Source organism: Erinaceus europaeus, chromosome 10 (assembly GCF_950295315.1).
Source record: "Erinaceus europaeus chromosome 10, mEriEur2.1, whole genome shotgun sequence".
In the NCBI taxonomy this organism is placed as follows: domain Eukaryota; kingdom Metazoa; phylum Chordata; class Mammalia; order Eulipotyphla; family Erinaceidae; genus Erinaceus; species Erinaceus europaeus.
Window position 1 is genome coordinate 8,020,645 of NC_080171.1, and position 19,345 is coordinate 8,039,989.

At 41.7% G+C, this 19,345-nt stretch overlaps 1 protein-coding gene across 1 annotated transcript in view; it reads right to left on the bottom strand.

Moving 5' to 3' along the window:
- Positions 1–18,675, bottom strand: part of SMC2 (structural maintenance of chromosomes 2) — a 42,394-nt gene extending 23,719 nt beyond the window's left edge. The window contains exons 1-10 of the mRNA XM_007516199.3: positions 18,485–18,675; positions 16,015–16,259; positions 15,289–15,438; positions 10,711–10,833; positions 9,591–9,629; positions 7,643–7,753; positions 7,412–7,456; positions 5,524–5,757; positions 4,638–4,787; positions 1,648–1,881 (exon numbers count right to left, since the gene is read on the bottom strand). Of these exons, the coding sequence (XP_007516261.2) occupies positions 1,648–1,881; positions 4,638–4,787; positions 5,524–5,757; positions 7,412–7,456; positions 7,643–7,753; positions 9,591–9,629; positions 10,711–10,833; positions 15,289–15,438; positions 16,015–16,182 (1,254 nt within the window). The 5' untranslated portion in view covers positions 16,183–16,259; positions 18,485–18,675. The remainder of the gene's footprint in view (positions 1–1,647; positions 1,882–4,637; positions 4,788–5,523; positions 5,758–7,411; positions 7,457–7,642; positions 7,754–9,590; positions 9,630–10,710; positions 10,834–15,288; positions 15,439–16,014; positions 16,260–18,484) is intronic.
- Between the last annotated feature and the right edge of the window lie 670 nt (positions 18,676–19,345).

The window sequence follows — 19,345 nt, forward strand, 5'->3', positions numbered from 1 at the left end:
GTGTTTGGGTTCAAGGGCCACAGGCCCAGGGTATTTAATTCCGAACAGAAGCTCACTGGTATCAGTACCTCAACCGAGCAACTGCTTCCCATTATTTTCTCCTCAAAGAACTACATACCATACCATGTGAAACATACTCTACAGAAATCACTGAGTTTACAACTTAGGCCACATTTTGAATATTTATAAACTACGACATATTATGAGTATAAAAAATATTTTTTAAAAACTCACTGTTGCCAACTTTTAACAGCAAAATAAGCTAGAAATCAAGTCTACTTCCATTACACTTAGGTTTGAAAATCTGTGAGTACTGTCTCGATGGAAGTTATAAAATGCAAGCAAACTAAGGTGTTCAGGAAATGTGATGTTTATTTAACTGAGCAAAGCTCCTCACACCCATCAACTAGGTTTCTAAGACCTCTAAGGGTATATCCTCCCTCCAAAACTGAGTAGTGGTGAACTTTTCCCAGACCCATTAAAATTAGTTAACGGAAAAAGGTGTTTGTTTTCTACTGATGTTTTGCAATTTTTGAAACAATAAAAAAAAAGATTAGTAAGAAGTTAAGGAAAAAGAAAACCAGGAAGAGGAAGGGGGAAACAAAGACAGACAGACACCTACAGACCTGCTTCACACTACTCAAGTCTCTCTCCCCTCCCACCCATAAAGGGGGAGCAGGGGCTCAAATCTGGGACCTTGCACAGCGATGTGTGCACTCAACTGGGGGGACCTGGCCCCTGCTACATCTATTTCTCTTTTATTTTCCCTTTTGTTGCCCTTGTTGTTCTTTGTTGTTGTAGTTATTACTGTTGTTGTTACTGATGTTTTCGTTGTTGGATAGGACATAGGACAGAGAGAAATGGAGAGAGGAGGGGAAGAGAGAGAGGGGGAGAGACACCTGCAGACCTGCTTCACCACCTGTGAAGGGACTCCCCTGCAGGAGGGGAGCCGGGGGCTCGAAGTGGCATCCTTACGCTGGTCCCTGCGCTTTGTGGCACATGCGCTTAACCCACTGCGCTACCGCCCGACTCCCTTCCTCTACATCTATTCTTAAGTGGTTCTCCATAAAGTGAAGTCTATGTATGTGTGTGTGTGTGTGTGTGTGTGTGTATTCTGATATCAAGCTTTTGTGTTACAGTATTTTGTGCAGTACAAAAATAAAAACAAATTTGAAAATCATTATAGTAAGCTGCTGAAGATTATGAAATCCTAGAAGGTAAGTCAAAGACTGAAATAGACAGATAGGAAGTAAAAATACTTCTAAGGATATTGCATCCAAGTTTCAGAAAAAGGTTTTAAGAACTAGGTGCTAGGTGTAGTGATATAAAGGTTACTTTTTTAGCTTTCTTAAAACTTATGGTGTCACTCTATGATGTCAGCAAAAAGATAAAAAATGAATTGATTAAACCTCCAATACTCCACAAGAAAAACACAGTATCTCTTGCATTTAAATTTCAATTAGCCCACATAGGTATTTTGACAAGTTAACATCATCAAAATTTAGCAATTAATTTGAATTGTTATACAAGTGTTAACAGAATGACAAGAGTAATTTCCTTGAAACTGATCATCTTTGGCACCTAATTATCAACTACCAACTTGCAAAAAATAAATAGAAATGCAATCACATAGTGGTTGATATTTACCTGTTTGGCTTCTGTCTGAGCTTTGCTTATGTCATTTTTACAGGCCATCATCTGACCAGCAAGCGTTGCTGCTGCTCCATCTTCATTACTCGAAAGCCCAGCAGACACAGCATTGAAGTGTTGCTGTGCAGCCGCCAAGGCCTCGGCATCTTGATTACTCGTTTCCTGAAGGGCACTTAGCCCATCTGTTATCTTCTTAACCTCTTTTTCCTTCGCTGATAATGTTTTAGAATCCTTAAGAAGAGTTTCAGGTTGCAAAGTTATTATCTTAAGATTAGAAATATCATTTCCCTGTACACACACCCTATGTCATCAGATCTCACAGTAATGTGATGTGAACACAATAGGAAAATAAAAATGAATTAACCAACACAGTATTAAATGCCTTATTCATACTTTGAAATTCTTTCAAGTTTAAAATAAATAAGCTTCTTTTCCTACTAGAAGAAATGCTTCAATTCCATGAGCTAGTCAAATGTGGGAGGTAATTACTATAAAAGTAAACAAGCATTTAAAGAAACTAAACATTTTCTAAATCTATAAAATTAAATGACAGCCATCCTAAGTCCATGGTCAAACTAGAGGTTTTAGGGTTAAGAGGATGTACGTGAAAATATTTTTATGAACTATGAAGAATCATAAAAATCAAAGTACTGTCCAGCAGCTGTCAGAACAGCATTACTAATACTTAATACCCTTTATACAGCTAGTACTTTACAAGATACTGTCTCAAAAAAAGAAAGAAAACTTAGCTACATTATTTGTATGAAAATGACCAGAATTTGTTGACTTCATGAGTACAATCTTTGGGCACCTCACGAGCCACTCTTAATTTTGCTTTCCTGCTGGTGTGCCCATCTACTTCTTAGAACCTGGGTACTAGGTGTCACGCTAATCACGGACGAACTGCCACTTGAAGACCATCTACAATGGATTGGTCCCCTGACCAAACACTCATCAAGAGAACTACAGGGAAATATTACACTCACACCAAGATGGCTCCAAGAAGCCTAGACTTTATAAGCAAAACACTCTTTAACATCCCAATTTCTGACAAAAGCTGCCCAAAGCTAATTTTGCCAATGAGTCCTGTGAACCACTAACAGATTTAAAACTACTCTTTTAAAAGACGAACTAGAGGGCTAAGTCCTTACCTAAGCTATAATAGTTTGTATCTTTCTACTTTCATTAAACATGTAAAGCCTCCTAAGTCTAGTACATGCAGGAATCCTGGTCATTTTTCCTCTAATAATTGTATGATATAAAACTGGCTGAATTCTTTTCTCAACTGTACTACGTATAGTCAAAGCTTTATAATCACTTAATCTAAAACTGTGAGGAAAGTCCCAAAGAACCACTTCAAATTACAGGTTTATCATGACCTAAGGAAAAGTGGCAGGACCTACAGAAAAAAAAGATAAAATTTGGAATGATTTTTTAAAAGATTTACCAACAAGAGATCCAGATTTCTATACTGAGACTGAATGAACTTTAGAGGAAAATCGTAATTGTAAAATATTTTAGACAGGAGGCCAGGCAGTGGTGCACCCAGCTGAGCTCACATGGTACCATGTGCAAGGACCCAAGGTTTGAGCCCCGCTCCACACCTGGAGGGTGGACGCTTCACTAGCAGTGAAGTAGGTCTGCAAGAGTCTCTTACTCCATCCCCCACCTTCAATTTCTCTGTGTTCAAAAAAAAAAAAAAATAGGAAGGACAGAGGAGGGATAAGGGAAATGAATGGCCACTGGGAGTGGCTGTGGGCACCAAGGCCCACCGATAACCCTGGTAGCAATAAAAAAATTTATTTTTCTTTTTATTGCACTAAAGTAAAAGACTCTGGGGTGGGTTGGGGGGGAGGGTTCAGGTCCTGAACATAATGGCAGAGGACCTAGTGGGGTTGTTGTTATGTGGAAAACTTAGAAATGCCATGCATGTACAAACTACTGTATTTCCTGTTGACGGTAAAACATTAATCCCCCAATAAAGAAATATATATATGTATATTTGCAGCTGTAAGGACTTTCTCCCCACCCTTTCTGAATTCACTGAGCAACCTGGATGACTATATCCTTTTGTGCGAAGTGAAATGTTTTTTCAGAGGGGCAGGAGGTGACGCACCCAGGTAAGCACACAGCTAGCGAGCTCGAGGATCCTGGTCTGATCCCCGGCTGGCCCCTCACTCCCTGCAGGTGGGCAGAGAGGGCTTGAACCTGGGTCCCTGTGTTCAAGCAGGTAAACCACTGGCGCTCCCACTGCATTTATGGAAGGGTTATCAGTCAGCCTGGCAGCTACTACTACTACTGTACTACCGTTTCTCTTCATCTTCAGCAGATTACTGGACTGAAACTTTTTTTTTTTAGTATTTATTTATTTCCTTTTTGTTGCCCTTGTTTTTTATTCTTGTTGTAGTTATTATTGTTGTTGTTGATGTCGTTCCTTGTTGGATAGGACAGAGAGAAATGGAGAGAATGGGGGGAAGACAAGGGGAGAGAAAGAGACACCTGCAGACCTGCTTCACCGCCTCTGAAGGGACTCCCCTGCAGGTGGGGAGCCGGGGGCTCGAACCTGGATCCTTATGCGGGTCCTTGCGCTTTGCACCACCTGCTCTTAACCTGCTGCGCTACCTACCGCCCGACTCCCTGGACTGAAATATTAAACACATCATTCTCTTGCTCAGTCTCCCAAGTCATTCAAAGTCCTTTCCGTTACCCGGCCAAACTACAGGATCCTACACCCACTTCCTTCCTGTCTCCCTACCATTTAACGCTGGCAGCATCTTCCCTCCTGGCTTTCCCGCTAATTTGGGCTTTGGTGCCACTGCTGTTCTTACACCTGGAAACCCCTGCCCCACTGCAACCCATTAGGGATTTCCCCCCATTTTGCTGGCGACTATGTGTCCACTATATACTAGGTGCACTGCGTTAAGTAACCCACAGAATGAATCAACACAAAGGCGCGAGCGGAACTAAAGGGTTCTGCGCTTTCTCACCTCGGCCAGAGTTTGTTCTAGTTCTTTACGTTTGTTTTCTTCACTAGTCAGATTTTTCTTCTTGAGATCAAAGGCACTTTGAGACTTAGTATGGACTCGTTGCGCTTCTGCAAGAGCATCTTCTAACGATCTGAGTATACCTCCAATTTCCTTAAAAAAAAAAAGTAGCAAACGTCTCAAAATTTGTTAGTGTTGTCATTTTCCATTTTCTTAATGCTTCTATGTGAAATATTTATTTGCTCTAAGCTACTTTGTCATTATACTTTCATATTAACAAGCTAATAATACCCAGTGAATCTTAGGTACTGTAGAAAATAATTTTCAGGGAGTCAGGCGGTAGTAGCGGGTTAAGCGTACATGGAGCAAAGCACAAGGACCGGCGTAAGGATCCCGGTTGGAGCCTCCGGCTCCCCACCTGCAGGGGAGTCGCTTCACAAGTGGTGAAGCAGGTCTGCAGGTGTCTATCTTTCTCTCCCCATGTGTCTTCCCCTCCTCTCTCCATTTCTCTCTGTTCTACCCAACAACAACAACAATAGCAATAAAAACAACAAGGGCAACAAAAGGGAAAATAAATAAATAGTAAAAAAGAAAAAAAAAAAGAGAATAATTTTCATGGACTGGGTAGGGTGTACTGCGCCAAAGCCAAGGACACTGGGGAAGGAGGGAGAGAAGAGAACTTTGAGATCCTATTGCAGGAGGGAAAAGGACTGAAGCTTTGGGTGAGAGTTCTGCAGAACTGTGCTGGGGAGACGAGAAACTATCTTGTCAACAGCTGCACTGGGGACCATTAATATCCCTCTCCCCACCCACACACACAAAAAAGTGATTAAAAATATTTTTTAATAAAGTCTGTATCCACCCATTCTTACATGTATCTATGTCTAACCTTATCTTTTCTCTTTTCCAGCTCTTCTATCTCATGACTAAGTGCTTTGATTTTTTTGTCATTCTCAGACAGTTCTTCTTGAAGCTTCCCAATTGTATCCTGCATTCCTTTTAAGTCCTCGGCTGAGCGTTCCTTGGTGTCTTCGGCCAACAAAAACTGATAAGCAATATACAGACGACTTAGATGTTCTATCTCTCTCATTACTTTCTGATATTCCAAGTAGGAAGATCTTTCCTGAAAGAGAAACCACCAACGATGTAACTAAGTTATCATTACTTTTTATTCATTCATTCATTTTTTTTTTTTTTTATCAGAGCACTGGCTCATTTCTGGCTTATGATGGTGCTGTGAATTTAATCTGGGACGCTTTTGGTGTCTCGGGCAGGAAAGCCTCTTTGCATAACCGCTGTGCTATCTCTCCAGTCTGAAATCTATATTTTTAAACAAATCTGTAACAGCAACATGTATAAAGTTTCCCATTAGGTGTTAAAAAAAAAAAGTGTGAGAGATCTAGTGATCATGAATTATAAATTTTAAAAACCTAAGTGAGAACAGAAATCTTGCTTTTTGGTTACTACCGCATACAATAGTTGATTCCACTCACATAAAAGCAAGTAGTTCAAATAAACAGACGTGAACGTTAAGTAAGGTCTAGATTAGGGTAGCAAGAAGTCTAGAAATACAAGCTACGCATCACTACTAATACAATGTACATGTATTTTAATGTAGTATAACCAAGAGGTCTACCCCAAGATTTACTCATCAACTACAAATATTTACTCACACATTACTAAACTGGATTTCCATATGGCCCCTCTGAGCTAAACACTTAAAATCCCTAACTTACAGATGACCAAATAGAGCCAGGGTACTTAGATAACCTGTCCAGATAAGTAAATTTAGACCAACTTGGCAAAGTGAGGTATGAAAAACTAGATTTAATTTCATGATCTATTTTCGACTAAATCAGGTATAAAAAAGGTTATCTTTTCCCCAATAATATTCAGAAGATAGCACAGAGAAGATAAAAATGTAAGGAACATTTAACAAGTTTCTAAATTTCTGACTTTAAAAACAGTATGCTGTGAATGCATGATTTTCCTGGAACACAGATTATGATGTCAGGAGTCTCAGCAATTATGGAGAAAATAGTCATCTTTCATTAGCTTTTTATTTATCAAATGCCCTAACAACAGTATTTTCAGTAAAGGCCCCATCATCCTAAAAGTTATTCACTCTATTGACAAGAATTATTAACAATTTCACCTATATAGAGTGGGGGGAAAAGAAAGGGAGAGGGAGGGAGAGGGCGAGGTAGGAGAGTTGTGTGTGTACAGTTGCTAGGAAATGATCTACCTGGAGTGGATCAACTATTTCAGTAGCTCTGTAGTACAGTGGCATAAAAAGAAGTGGTCAAGAAAGAATTAGAATAGAACCACAGGCCATCTCATTTGAGTCTTTTCTGTTCTTCAAAGACATTTCTCTTGATGGTGTTGTTGTTAGCATGGGCTTTAGCATTTCTGGGCTAACTTTTTTCTCATAGAAAAAGAGACACAGAGAGAGATGGATAGAGATCAACAGATCTCTATCCACAGCACAGAAGCAGTGGCACAGTACTCCCAGTGGTGTACCCGGGGTTAAGACTCGTGATAAAGTAGTTGCCTTCCAAGACGAGTCACCTCAACAGCTCCAGATGATGATTTTCAATGATTTACACCTGCAACTTGTGTTAAATTTCAATTATTCACACACACACACACACACACACACACACACACACACACACACACACACACACAGAAAATGAAGATTTAAAAAAGGAAAACCATGCCATACCATCAGTAAATGTTCTACCATCAATTTCAATTATTCCAATTATAATATATACCTCTTTCAATTTCTGAATGGTTGGAGTAATCTCTTCTTCAAGTATCTGGAAAATAAAGGTAAATAAAAACTTTAGTATGTAAAATATCATTCAAAGATTTAAAAAGGAAAGGGCATAAGAGACTAAGGAAAACTGAACCAAAAGGGAGAGGTGGTTTTCCTGCAAATGAAAAAAAACTCCAAATAAAAAACTGCTGTACCAGTTTAAAATACTGTACACAAACTTTATTACCGTCTTAATTTCTTTCAGTTTGGCCTCCTTTTTTTCTATGGTTTTCTGAGCAGCTATTTTTTTGTATTCATACATCCTTGTTCCAGCTGCTTCTTCGATCATGGATAAAATCTGGAATGACAACAGCATTAATAGGGCCCAGGGGGGTGGTACACCTGGTTAAGTGCTCACATTACAGTACACAAGGACCTGGGTTCGCTTTGTGAGTGGTGAAGCAGGTCTGTAGGTGTCTCGCTGTCTCTCCCTCCCCCTTTCTTTAAATTTCTGGCTGTCTCTATCCAATAAAGATAATAAACTTAAAAAACTAGCATTAATTTTTTTCTTTAGAAAAATAATTATTAGGAGGCGAAGTGGTGGCACACCTGGTTGTTCCAATGTGCAAGGAGTGGGGTTCAAACTCCCAGTCCCCGCCTGCAGGGAGGAAGCTCTGTGAGTGGTGAAGCAGGGCTGCAGGGGTCTCTCTCCCTCTCATCTCCCCTTTCCTCTCAATTTCTGACTGTCTCTACCCAATAAAGACAAAGAAAAAAAAAGAAACTTTTAAAAAAAGTTAAAAAATAGTAATATTACAAAAGTTTTTTTCAATTTAATTATGTTTTTAGACATTTCAATGTTTTAAAACCAATAGGGGTATAATTCTACACCACCCCCACAAAGCTCTGTGCCACCACCCCTCTTCAGTAGTAACTGAAAGTTTTCCCTAGATCCTCTATGAAGGTTGACTATATATACATATTTATTTTCTTTTTTTAAGTTCATAGGTTTCAATTCTCTATATTCCACGAGCGAAATCATGCCATAGTGGCCCTTCAATTTCTTACTTCTCTAAGCATAAGTCACAATTGCATTAATGTTCTAATAAGTAAATGAGATAGTCTCACTACCTAGACCTCACTGAGCACCTTATCAAGATAATAATTCCACGTGAACCATAAAAATGCATTAAGAATGCACCTAATAGCCAGAACCCTAACATTCAAGAAACATCTCTGACCTTTACTCCAATTCTACAGTTAGTCTCTGTTCTTGGACAAAACATTTATTCCTTCATACCAAAGTTAAGCACTGATGCCCTAGGCAATTCATTATAAAGTAAGAAATTAGTGTCACTCAAATCTTTTCATGTAAAGACTAAGCAGTGGTGCGTCCTAGAACACATGCTACCATATTCAAGGACCTGCGCTCAAGACACCAGTCCTCACCTAGTGAGGGAGCAAGCAATGGAGGAGCCGTGCTGCAGATGTCTCTCCCGCATCTTACTCAAGGGGAAAAAAAAAAAAAAAGACCAACAGAAATGTTGGACTAGTCATTCACTATGCAGCTACCAAGCCCCCGTGATCACCCAGGTGGCAAACAAAAACAAAAGAGATAGACACCCTCCTGTTTACGTTTATACTCTGACAGTTCACTCTGGTTACAAAAGACTGCTCTGTATAAGCAAAAGTCTATTTTGGCCACATAAAAATCTCAGAAGAAAACCTAAACCTCCATGTTAGTGATAAAATCTAGGTGATGGTTTTTTCAATCTGACACCAACAAAAAAGAAGCAAGCAAGACTGCATCAGGTTAAGACTACACAGCCAACGGTGAGCAAAGTGAAGAGAACCTGCAGAAGTGGGGGATCTGCAAATCAATTATCTGCTAAGAGGCTGATATCTAGAATATATAGACCTATGCCATTTAACAGGAAGAAAAAAGCAAAACTATTCCAACTGAAATGTGGTTCCAAGATTTGTCTATAATTTTTCCCAAAGACAAATGGCCTAGAAGCATATGAAAAGCTATTTAGTATCTCTAATCTCAAAATATATCAACAGCAAAAACAAAACAAAATGACTTTCCTTATACTCATACTTAAATCATGTTGTTCCAGGTTTTAATTAGGAAAAAACATGAGAACCTATAGCTGCTACAATTCCTGTTTCTTACTGTTCACAAGTAGGAATCTTACCTCTGGAGGTTTCATATTCAATACTTTTGTAATTCGACCCTGAAAATAAAATAGCAAGTTTACTAGAATGGCAACAAACTACAGGTGTAACCTACACACACACACACACACACACACACACACACACACACACACACGTACGTGTATCTGCACTGGGGCTACTGTATCTTAGCGTAAGACAGTCCTTTGGAATTCTGTGTTCTACCTAGATGGAAAGATGTTTCTTTGCTTATTTAGATCTGAGACCAAGAGTACCTTACAATTCTAGAATCCTAGAACCTTGTTTATTTTCTGATCATTGATACAAGTTATGTAAGTTGCTAAATGATACAAAGTTAATTCAGACCATGTTTCTGAGACAGGTAATACTGATAGAGAAGTGTCCTCTTCTAAAACAGGTCTATAAATCATAGTGTAAGGAGAGGACATTTTTTATAGTCCTCCAAAATTTTTTTTCTAGAAATAGATTACATATAAGCAGGTATGTTTTATTTTAATACCAGAATTTCAAAAATACTCATCAGAGAAAAATAATAATCCAACTCTGAGAGTATTAGTCACGATTAAGATCCATTTTAAGTACATTATCTCCACAGTTTTAATGTTTAGCACTGAAGGCAATTTTCAGCTTTTAAGCTCTCATTTTATCAAAGAATATTTTTTATTTTAGTCACATCAGGATCTTGCCAATGACTCTTGCTATATTTTCTCAACAGACAAACCAGGTGAAATATTGTAAACACATGGGATAGCGTGTTATCTCTCATTTGTCTAAGCTGCAGAAGAGGAAAATTACTTGAATTTTTATATTTAAAATCAAATGTTTTAACCCACACATTAAAAAAATATAGCTTGAAAAAAATATGTATATAATACTTTAATTTTAGTGGCCATGTACTTACTGGTCTTGCAAAAAATAAATAAAAAGATTATTTCTAAACATTCTTCAAACTTCAACGGTGCACAATATGTCAAACATTAGTACAAGCAGGTGCTCAAACACCAGCATAAAGGTAAATCAGCAGTAGTAAATCAAAAGGAGCAGTTCTTAAAAATGCAACTTCAACATGCAAGCCATCAGCACCATCATGAAAGGGAATGCAGAGCACAGACCCAATACCTGCATGATGAGGAAGTGGGGGTTGTTGACGTTGAGGCCGACGGAACAAAATAGATCCTGCACTCTGGTGTTGTTCGCATTCACACCATTGATCAAGTATTTATTTCTGCCACCAATAACCACCTAAAAAGGGAGACATTTCAAAAAGTATAAATGAATACACACACCCTGAGCTAGCGTGAGAAAGTCCCCCAAAAGACTTTGGTCTTTTTTTCTGTCCAGTGAATGGCAAACAGGAGAGGGCAATCATGCACAAATAGTGGAGGAAGTATGGAACAGTCGGATTACAGACACATCTGATCAGGACAGCTGGTTTCTAATCTAAGCACTTTTGCAAACTAAGTTCGCAAAAACTCACCAGTGTCCTAACTTCCTCTACATTGGAGTAGGTCTCCAAGTCACTTTTAGTGCTCTCATGAATTTGTAAAAGGTGTATGTGTGTATAGTGTTATGTATTCCTGATCAACCTCTCTCTACAATCTATCCACACTCAAAAGCTAACCCTTCTTCTTCGCTTCATTAATTTCTAAAAGTCAAACACTAGAGATTGAAAACAAGCAGTCTGGCATCAGTTCTTGACAAGATTCTAAAGGGGATAAAAGAAAGGTTATGATTTGATTTCCTGGGCAGGGGTAAACTGCGTAATAGTATGCAACGAGACTCTCAGGCCTGAAGTTCTGAAGTCCCAGGTTCAATATCCTGCTCTATAAGCACAGCACTAATCAGTGCTCCAGTAATTAAAAGAGAGAGAGATTTCTGAATACTTAAAAGAAAAAGTAACCATGGAACTTCAGCATGGCTTTCGTAGTACACAGTACATGTTAATTTACTCATAAACTAACACAGAATTTACATTGTTATTTACTTGGTGGGTATGATAATCTCACTCACGTTGAGGTTCTTAAAAGATTTCTCTTATATTGTTGACTGTAAACCCAATTGATTTGATCTGGGGCCCATATTCAGCATAGGAGTCTGTGTGACCTCTGCATCCCTGTAGATCTGAGCTCACATTCTGTGGTCATGAGTAGGGACGTTCCAGTTGCCCCAACTTCAGGACCCATCTTCCTCAGGTGGTAGATAAGAGTATGTTATCCAGCCTCCCTTTGGAGGAAGGAAGATTTTCTACCACTGTTGATCCACACTGAGAGCAAGGCCATATTTGGGAGCTACTCTTTTCCCTGATGCAGCTTTCTAGCCTTTTTTCCAGCCATGACATCATCTCCCCAGACAATAACCTGGGTCCACCTGCATATAAGATGTCAGGCTCAGGTGAAAACTAGTAAAGTCATGGGTCCCTTGGAATATACCTAAAATAGACCTAGTAGCTATTTCCAAAATGGAAACCCCAAATCTTCATCTGCAATATTCTTGGCTTTAGGTTCATGATCAAAAACAATTTGTTTGGCTTTATATTTTAACTTTTTTCAGCCACCAGGTTCCAGATGCTACCATGATGCCAACCGGACTTCCCTGGGCAGATGACTCCATCAATGTGTCCTGGAGCCCCACCTCCCCAGAACCCTGCCCCACTAGGGAAAGAGAGAGACAGGCTGGGAGTATGGATCCACCTGCCAACGCCCATGTTCAGTGGGGAAGCAATTACAGAAGCCAGACCTTCTACCTTCTGCACCCCACAGTGACCCTGGGTCCATACTCCCAGAGGGATAAAGAATAGGAAAGCTATCAGGGGAGGGTGTGGGATAGGGAGTTCTGGTAGTAGGAATTGTGTAGAACTGTATCCCTCTTAACCTATAGTCTTGTCAGTGTTTCCATTTTATAAAGAAAAATTAAAAACACAAAAGATTTCTCTTATCTGTGTATTCTATTACATCAAAAAATGACCAGTACACATCAAGCACTTAATACTGAATGAAAAGTTATTTTCTTTTCTCACAAAATTATTAGGCTGATAAATCACTATGTTTGAACAAATAAATCTACTATGTCCATATGCAAGATGGCAAACACTTCACAACATTTCTGTGAAGACACCTGTGTATGGACTATATAAGGACAGGAATTTTAGGTAGGTCAACAGCAAAATCATTCTTAAAATATAGTTATTTGATAGATGCTTAGAGGTCTACCCCAACCTTTACAAAAATAAATAACAAAAGCCCCCCTTTTTGAACCAGATGCTTTAAGCTGGGAACCTATTAAGTACATAATGTTTGAGGGAAAGTAAACAGGAATTTACAGTTTAAAAATAGAAACCTTTGACAAGCAGAAATTATTATTTGAATATACTGAAGATCTTAATGGACAAAAAAAAGGGCCTGGCTGAAGACAATGCTCAGTGAGAGAATGCATGCATCCCATGTGTGAGGTGCTAGGTTAGTTAGATGCTCGGCACTGAAAACAAAAGGTCCTGAAAGTTAAAACAAACAAACAAACAAAAAACCTTCTACATACAAAAAAAGGCAGTAAAGTGACTAATGAAAAACACACTTTAAAAAAAAAGTGATGGGAGTCGAGTGGTAGCACAGCGGGTTAAGTGGCACAAAGCGCAAGGATGCCGGTTTGATCCCCGAGGTCCCAACTTGCAGGGGAGTCGCTTCACAGGTGGTGAAGCAGGTCTGCAGGTGTCTATCTTTCTCTCCCCATTTCTGTCTTCCCCTCCTCTCTCCATTTCTCTCTGTCCTATTCAACAACAAAGGCATCAATAAGAATAATAACTATAACAATAAAATAACAAGGGCAACAAAAGGGAATATTAAAAAATTAAAAGACATGTTTTAAAAAAGTGATTTTAAGGCTATCTGACATATTTATATTCATAGTGAATGAGGAACTCTGCCATGTCATTATGGAAAGTATGCCTAAATAAAGGTGACAATTTTACTGAAGCCTACCTAAACCAATAAAAGAGCTATGTGATTCCAGGTGCCTGGAATTAAGAAAAAAGAATTGAGCAAACGTGTAGTCAGGAAGATCAGAAAAATGAAGGGCTGATAAGCAGTTAAATATCAAGTGAGAGGGGCCAGCCCATGAGCACACAGATTAGCATGCACAAAAACCTGGGTTCAAGGCCCCCGGCCCCAGCTGCAGAGGGGAAACCACATGGATGGGGAAGCAGGGTTGCAGGTGTCTCTCCTTCTCCCTCCTAGCTCCTCTCCTTTCCATTTCTCTAGCCTATCAAATAAACCTTTAAAAAAAATCTATTGAATAGGGAGTCGGCTGGTAGCGCAGCAGGTTAAGCACATGTGGTGCAAAGTGCAAGGACCGGCGTAAGGATCCCAGTTCGAGCCCCTGCAGGGGAGTCACTTCACAGGTGGTGAAACAGGTCTGCAGGTGTCTGATTTTCTCTCCCTGTCTTTCCCTCCTCTCTCCATTTCTCTCTGTCCTATCCAACAACAATAATAACACCAATAATAAAACAAGGGCAACAAAAAAGAATATTTTAAAAAGTAATAATAATAATAATAATAATAATCTATTGAATGACCTAAAAATATTTAACAAACATTTAAACTTGTCTCTTAAATAGGGAATGGGTGGGGCTCACTTTCCTGCAGGCTTCTCTCAATTCATACCAACTGATACTGCATCTGCTGATCCCAACCTAATCCCTGCAACCAGTACCACCTCGGCATGCTTCACTTCAGACTGTGTCCAGACATGTCAGGCATGGAATGTCAACCCTTCAACTTCATTACTGCCACCCACCAGGTTCCAGATGATACCATGATGCCAACTAGACTTCCCTGGGCAGACAACCCCACCAATGTGTCCCAGAGCCCTGCTTCCCCAGAGCCCTGCATCACTAGGGAAAGAGAGAGGCAGACTGGGAGTATGGATCCACCTGCCAACACCCATGTTCAGCGGGGAAACAATGACAGAAGCCAGACCTTCCACCTTCTGCATCCCACAATGACCCTGGGCCCATACTCCCAGAGGGTTAAAGAATACAGAAGCTATCAGGGGAGGGGAAGAGATTGGATGTGAAGCTCTGGGGGTGGGCATTGTGTGGAAATGTATACCACTCTTATCCTATGGTCTTGTCAATATTTCCATTTTATAAATAAAAATTTTTAAAAATAGGGAGTAAATTAGTTTTGTTCATAATGTTCAAGGCAGCCAGAACTAATGTATAAAATCTGAAGGCAGCACTTTTGACTCAACTTATAGGAATAACTTATCAAAAAAAGATCTTATTATTTTTGAATGAGAGAAGAGACAGACAGGCACACTAGAGCACTGCTCAGCTTTGGCTTGTGGTGGTCCTGGGGACTGAACCTGGGCTGAGTAACTTTCTAATCAGACACGAGCAGCCTCAAAAAACAGCAAGATCTCAGGAATAAGATGTGTTCCATCCCAGAGAAGATTTTAGTTTGGTTCAAGACCTAGGAAACCTAGGAACTGTTTATACCATATGCATGACTTTTCAGATCAACTGTCAAGTCATCTGGCTTAATGCACCCTGAGAACTTTAAAAGAAAACTTAGTATTTGATGCAGCATTAAGAAGAAAGCTTCGTGTTTGGCACATCAACTCTTGTCTGTGAAGGGTCTCACTCAAGCAGTCCTCTGGCCAAAAGCACAGCGCACACAGGATACTCCACAGGCACTCACTCACCTGTCTGGTGACTGTAATCTCATCATGAATCTCAAATCCTAAAGGACTTTGTTTCTTGTCTGAATTATCAAAGGTGATGGATACTGAGGCTTTGGTAATACCGGCCTGCCCATTTTTGTAAACTAAGTCTTGCAAATTAGAAGCTCGAACCTAAAACAAAACATTAATTATTTACAAAATAACATATGGCCAAAAAAAAGGAAAAACAATAAAAGTGGGTAAGTACCAAGTCTAAGCTGTCATGTCCAAAACAAGGGAAACAGGCAACAATGGGCAAACAGCACCTTTCTTCTTAGGACTTAAGAAAAAAAAAAAAAGCCACCCACCCAATTTTAATTGTTTGCTACCCAATCCTTAAAGCTCATTTATAAGATTTAAGGAAAGACAGCTCCTGAAACCCACTGGCATATCCTCAGAAGGCATGGCAGTGCCAAGGAACAGGTGTGACGGGATGTGAGAGACAGGCTCTGGGCAATGAAAAAAAAAAAAGAGACCGACAGTGTCCGCGTGCCTGAGGGATTTTGAGGTTTGCCCCAAGCATCTTAATCTGACCCACAGGAATCCTCCTGAAGTTTCTATTTTCTTATATTCAGTAAACAAATGCAGCAGTGAGGTCAGACACATGAAAGATGTAAAGGAAGGGAATATCGATGACAATTTCTAAGTTCAATGGGGATTTGCCCCACCCAAGTTTAGTTCTCATTTGCCGGAGAGTTTGCAGCTTACCTGAGACAAGTTGGAGATGCCCAGCAAAAAACAGATGGAGTCCAGTATGTTGGATTTCCCACTACCATTCAGACCAGTGATGGCATTGAAGAGGGGGTCAAAACCATTGACTTCAGTCCTCTGGGCATAGGACTTGAAGCCCTCGAGAACTATTGACTTGACGTGCATTTTCCCTGCTGGTGTGGGTACCACCACCTCTCCCAGGAACCAAATGGGCCACGAAGCAGTTCTATACAGACAGACACCTAGAGCAGAACATGGCGTGGCAGTGAGTGGAAAAGACCTGAGACTGACAGCTCAGGATGGGCACACTTTAGCACAGAGCCCGGCCTTCACCGCACTGGAGGAAGCTTTGTGCTGTGGTCTCTCTCTGCCTCCCTGTCTGACTGAACAAACTCAGCCTCGAACTGTGAGGCCCCAGGGGCAAAAACAAACACCCCCCCAAAAAAAAAAAAAAAAAAAAAAAACAGTGACAGCTCCTGGCTTGGCAGGTGGTTGAGAGTGGTTAAGTGCTCTAGGAAGGCAAATCAAAAGTCTGTGTGTCTCATACCCCACGTCAAACAAAAGAACAAATTTTTAAAATACAAATGTTTTCGTATCTCTAAAAAGAAGGAAAAAGGGGGAGGGGGGGAGACGGGCGAGCGCACATGCTAGTGTGCAAGGATCCGGGTTCAAGCCCCCATCCCCACCTGCAGGGGAAAGTGGTGAGGCTGGGCTGCAGGTGTCTCTCTCTCTCTCTCCCTATCACCCCGTTCCCTCTTGATTTCTTCTTTCTTTTTTGCCTCCAGCATTATTGCCGGGGCTCGGTGCCTACACTGCTCCTGGTGACCATTTTTCCCTCTTTTGTTGCCCTTGTTTTATTGTTGTACATATTATTGTTGTCGTCATTGTTGGATAGGGCAGAGAGAAATGGAGAGAGGAGGGGAAGAGAGAGGGGGGAGAGAAAGACAGACACCTGCAGACCTGCTTCACCGCCTGTGAAGCGACTCCCCTGCAGGTGGGGGGGGGACACGACTTGAACCAGATCCTTACACCAGTCCTTGTGCTTCACACCACCGTGCACTTAACCCGCTGCACTACCACCGACTCCCCTGACTCCCCGTCTTGATTTCTGACTGTCTCTATCCAATAAAGACAATCAAAAAATTTTTAAAAGAGTGGTCTGGGAGATGGCGCAATGGATAAAGCATTGGATTCTCAAGCATGAGGTCCGGAGTTCAATCCCCAGCAGCACATATGCCAGAGTGATGTCTGGTTCTTTCTCTCTCTCCTCCTATCTTTCTCATTAGTAAATAAATAAAATATTTTTTAAAAAAAGTTTAAAAGAGAAAAAAAAAGGAGGAAAGGAGGTTGGTCTCTTTTTCTCACTTAAAAAAAAAAAAAGCTAATGGAATGGCAGGTTAAAACAACTGAAGTAAAGAGGCCTTTCTTTCTCCAACTTTATGAGCCAGTCACGACCTGGGAGCTAATGAGACCCGTTAATTCAAGTTGAAAAGGAGCTGCTTGTCTCACGCCCTTGTCCCCCTCTCACGCCCTGCGGGCACACACACCCTCTTCCTGCTCCTTGCCGACCTTCCAGTTGCACAGAGAAAGTCTGGGCTTAAACCTTTCAGTGGCATCAAACCATTTATGTCTCTTCTCCAGGTTGTTGCGCTTTTTTTTTTTTTTTGAGAAACTTTGACCTGACAATGGACTCTTTAGTGAGATGAAGGAGAGACACATGTATTGGCTTGACTTCTCTGTGTTATTTTTTTTTTCTTTAAATAAAATAAAAACCTTATAGGACAAAAAAAAAAAAAAAAAAAAAACGAAAGCCTTTACATCCACCTCCACCTTCCCATTTCTCCCCCCTTGCACTTCAAACCTGGTGCTGAATCCGACCTGTCTGTCTGTCCGGCCCACCAGAACCCCACCTGCGGGCGGCGAAGCAGGGCTGCAGGTGTCTCCGTCTCTCCCTCTCTCCCCCGACTCTGGATTTCTATCTCTGCTCGCTTAAAAAAAAAAAATGGCAAAAAAAAAAAAAAAGAGGAAAAAAAAAGTTCCTGCAACAGCAGCTCCGTGCACGTCCGCCGCTGGATGCCAGAGGAGCGCCTGCAACTTTTTTTTTTTTTTTTGGGGGGGGGTGTCGCGCCGAGGGAGGACTGACACAGACGGACAGACAGGCGGCGAGGGGGAAGGACAGCAGCGCCGGGTGTCGGTGGCGGGGAAGACACAGCAGGCGCCTGTGCAGCAAGGATCCATGTCGACCCCGCGCCCTCCCGAGACCCGGGCTGTGCTCTCGCCTCCCGAGGCCTGTCAACACCTGCTCAGCCCGCCCCGAGGGACAGGCAGCCCCGGTCACCCTGCTCGGGCCGCTCCGCGACGCATCTGCACCGCAGCTCAGTCCCCGCGCTTCTCCCCCGGCGCCCCGGGCTTCTTCTCCCGCCCTAAACACCCGGCTGGGCCCTTGACCCCGGCCGCGCGCACGCACCCGCCTCGCCGCAGCACCGGGCCACGGAGGCTTGGGGTGCTCCAGAGTGCTCCCCGGTCCCAAGGGCTGAGTGTCACGCCCGCAGACACGCCACACAGAACTCCAGCAGCGCCGCTGCAACGCGCGCCCCGCGCACCGCCCGCGCCGGCGCCATTTATGCCTTTGAATTTCGGCGCGAGCCAAGGACCCCACGTCCGTCGCCTCTTTCATGGGCAGGTGTCTATGGAAATGCCTGTCTGATGGCTTCTCAAATTTTCCGCCCCCGTCATTGAAAAGTCAAAGTAACGAAGATATAAGAAAGAGGTTCCGTGTAGTGGAAAATTTAGGAAGCCACGGTGTGGTTCCGAGGATTAAAGAAGCCGGGGGCAAATGTTGAGATTAAGGACCGGCGTTTCTTGGGCAGCCCCGCTTCTGACCGGCAAGGCTTCACGTTTCCGGTTCTGGCCCCGCCCCGCAAAGGCCCCGCCCACCGGAGGCCCCGCCCCTGCCCTGAGTGTTCAGTAAGTCTAAGTGATGAAGGCGGGCCGAAGGCAAGGCAGGTCTTCAGAATCAGCCCAGAATCGCCTCCTGTTGGCTGTGATTGGTCTGAAGAGGAAACTGCCCTTTGCTGAGGCTGGAGATGTCTGTGGGTTTTGGGTCTTGTTCTCTCTCCTCCCCGCAGATTCATCTCAAGTTCCCAATGTCAAAGGATCAAGGTGTTAATACTTGCTAGGGGCATGTGGAAATGCTGGACAGTGTTCACCTCCTTATTGAAAAGCTGTATAATAAATATTGGCAAAAGGAACATTCCAGAGATGTTTCTGGAAATATCTCAGGACGGTTAATTTTTTTTTTTTCATTATTTTGAACACAGCATCAGAC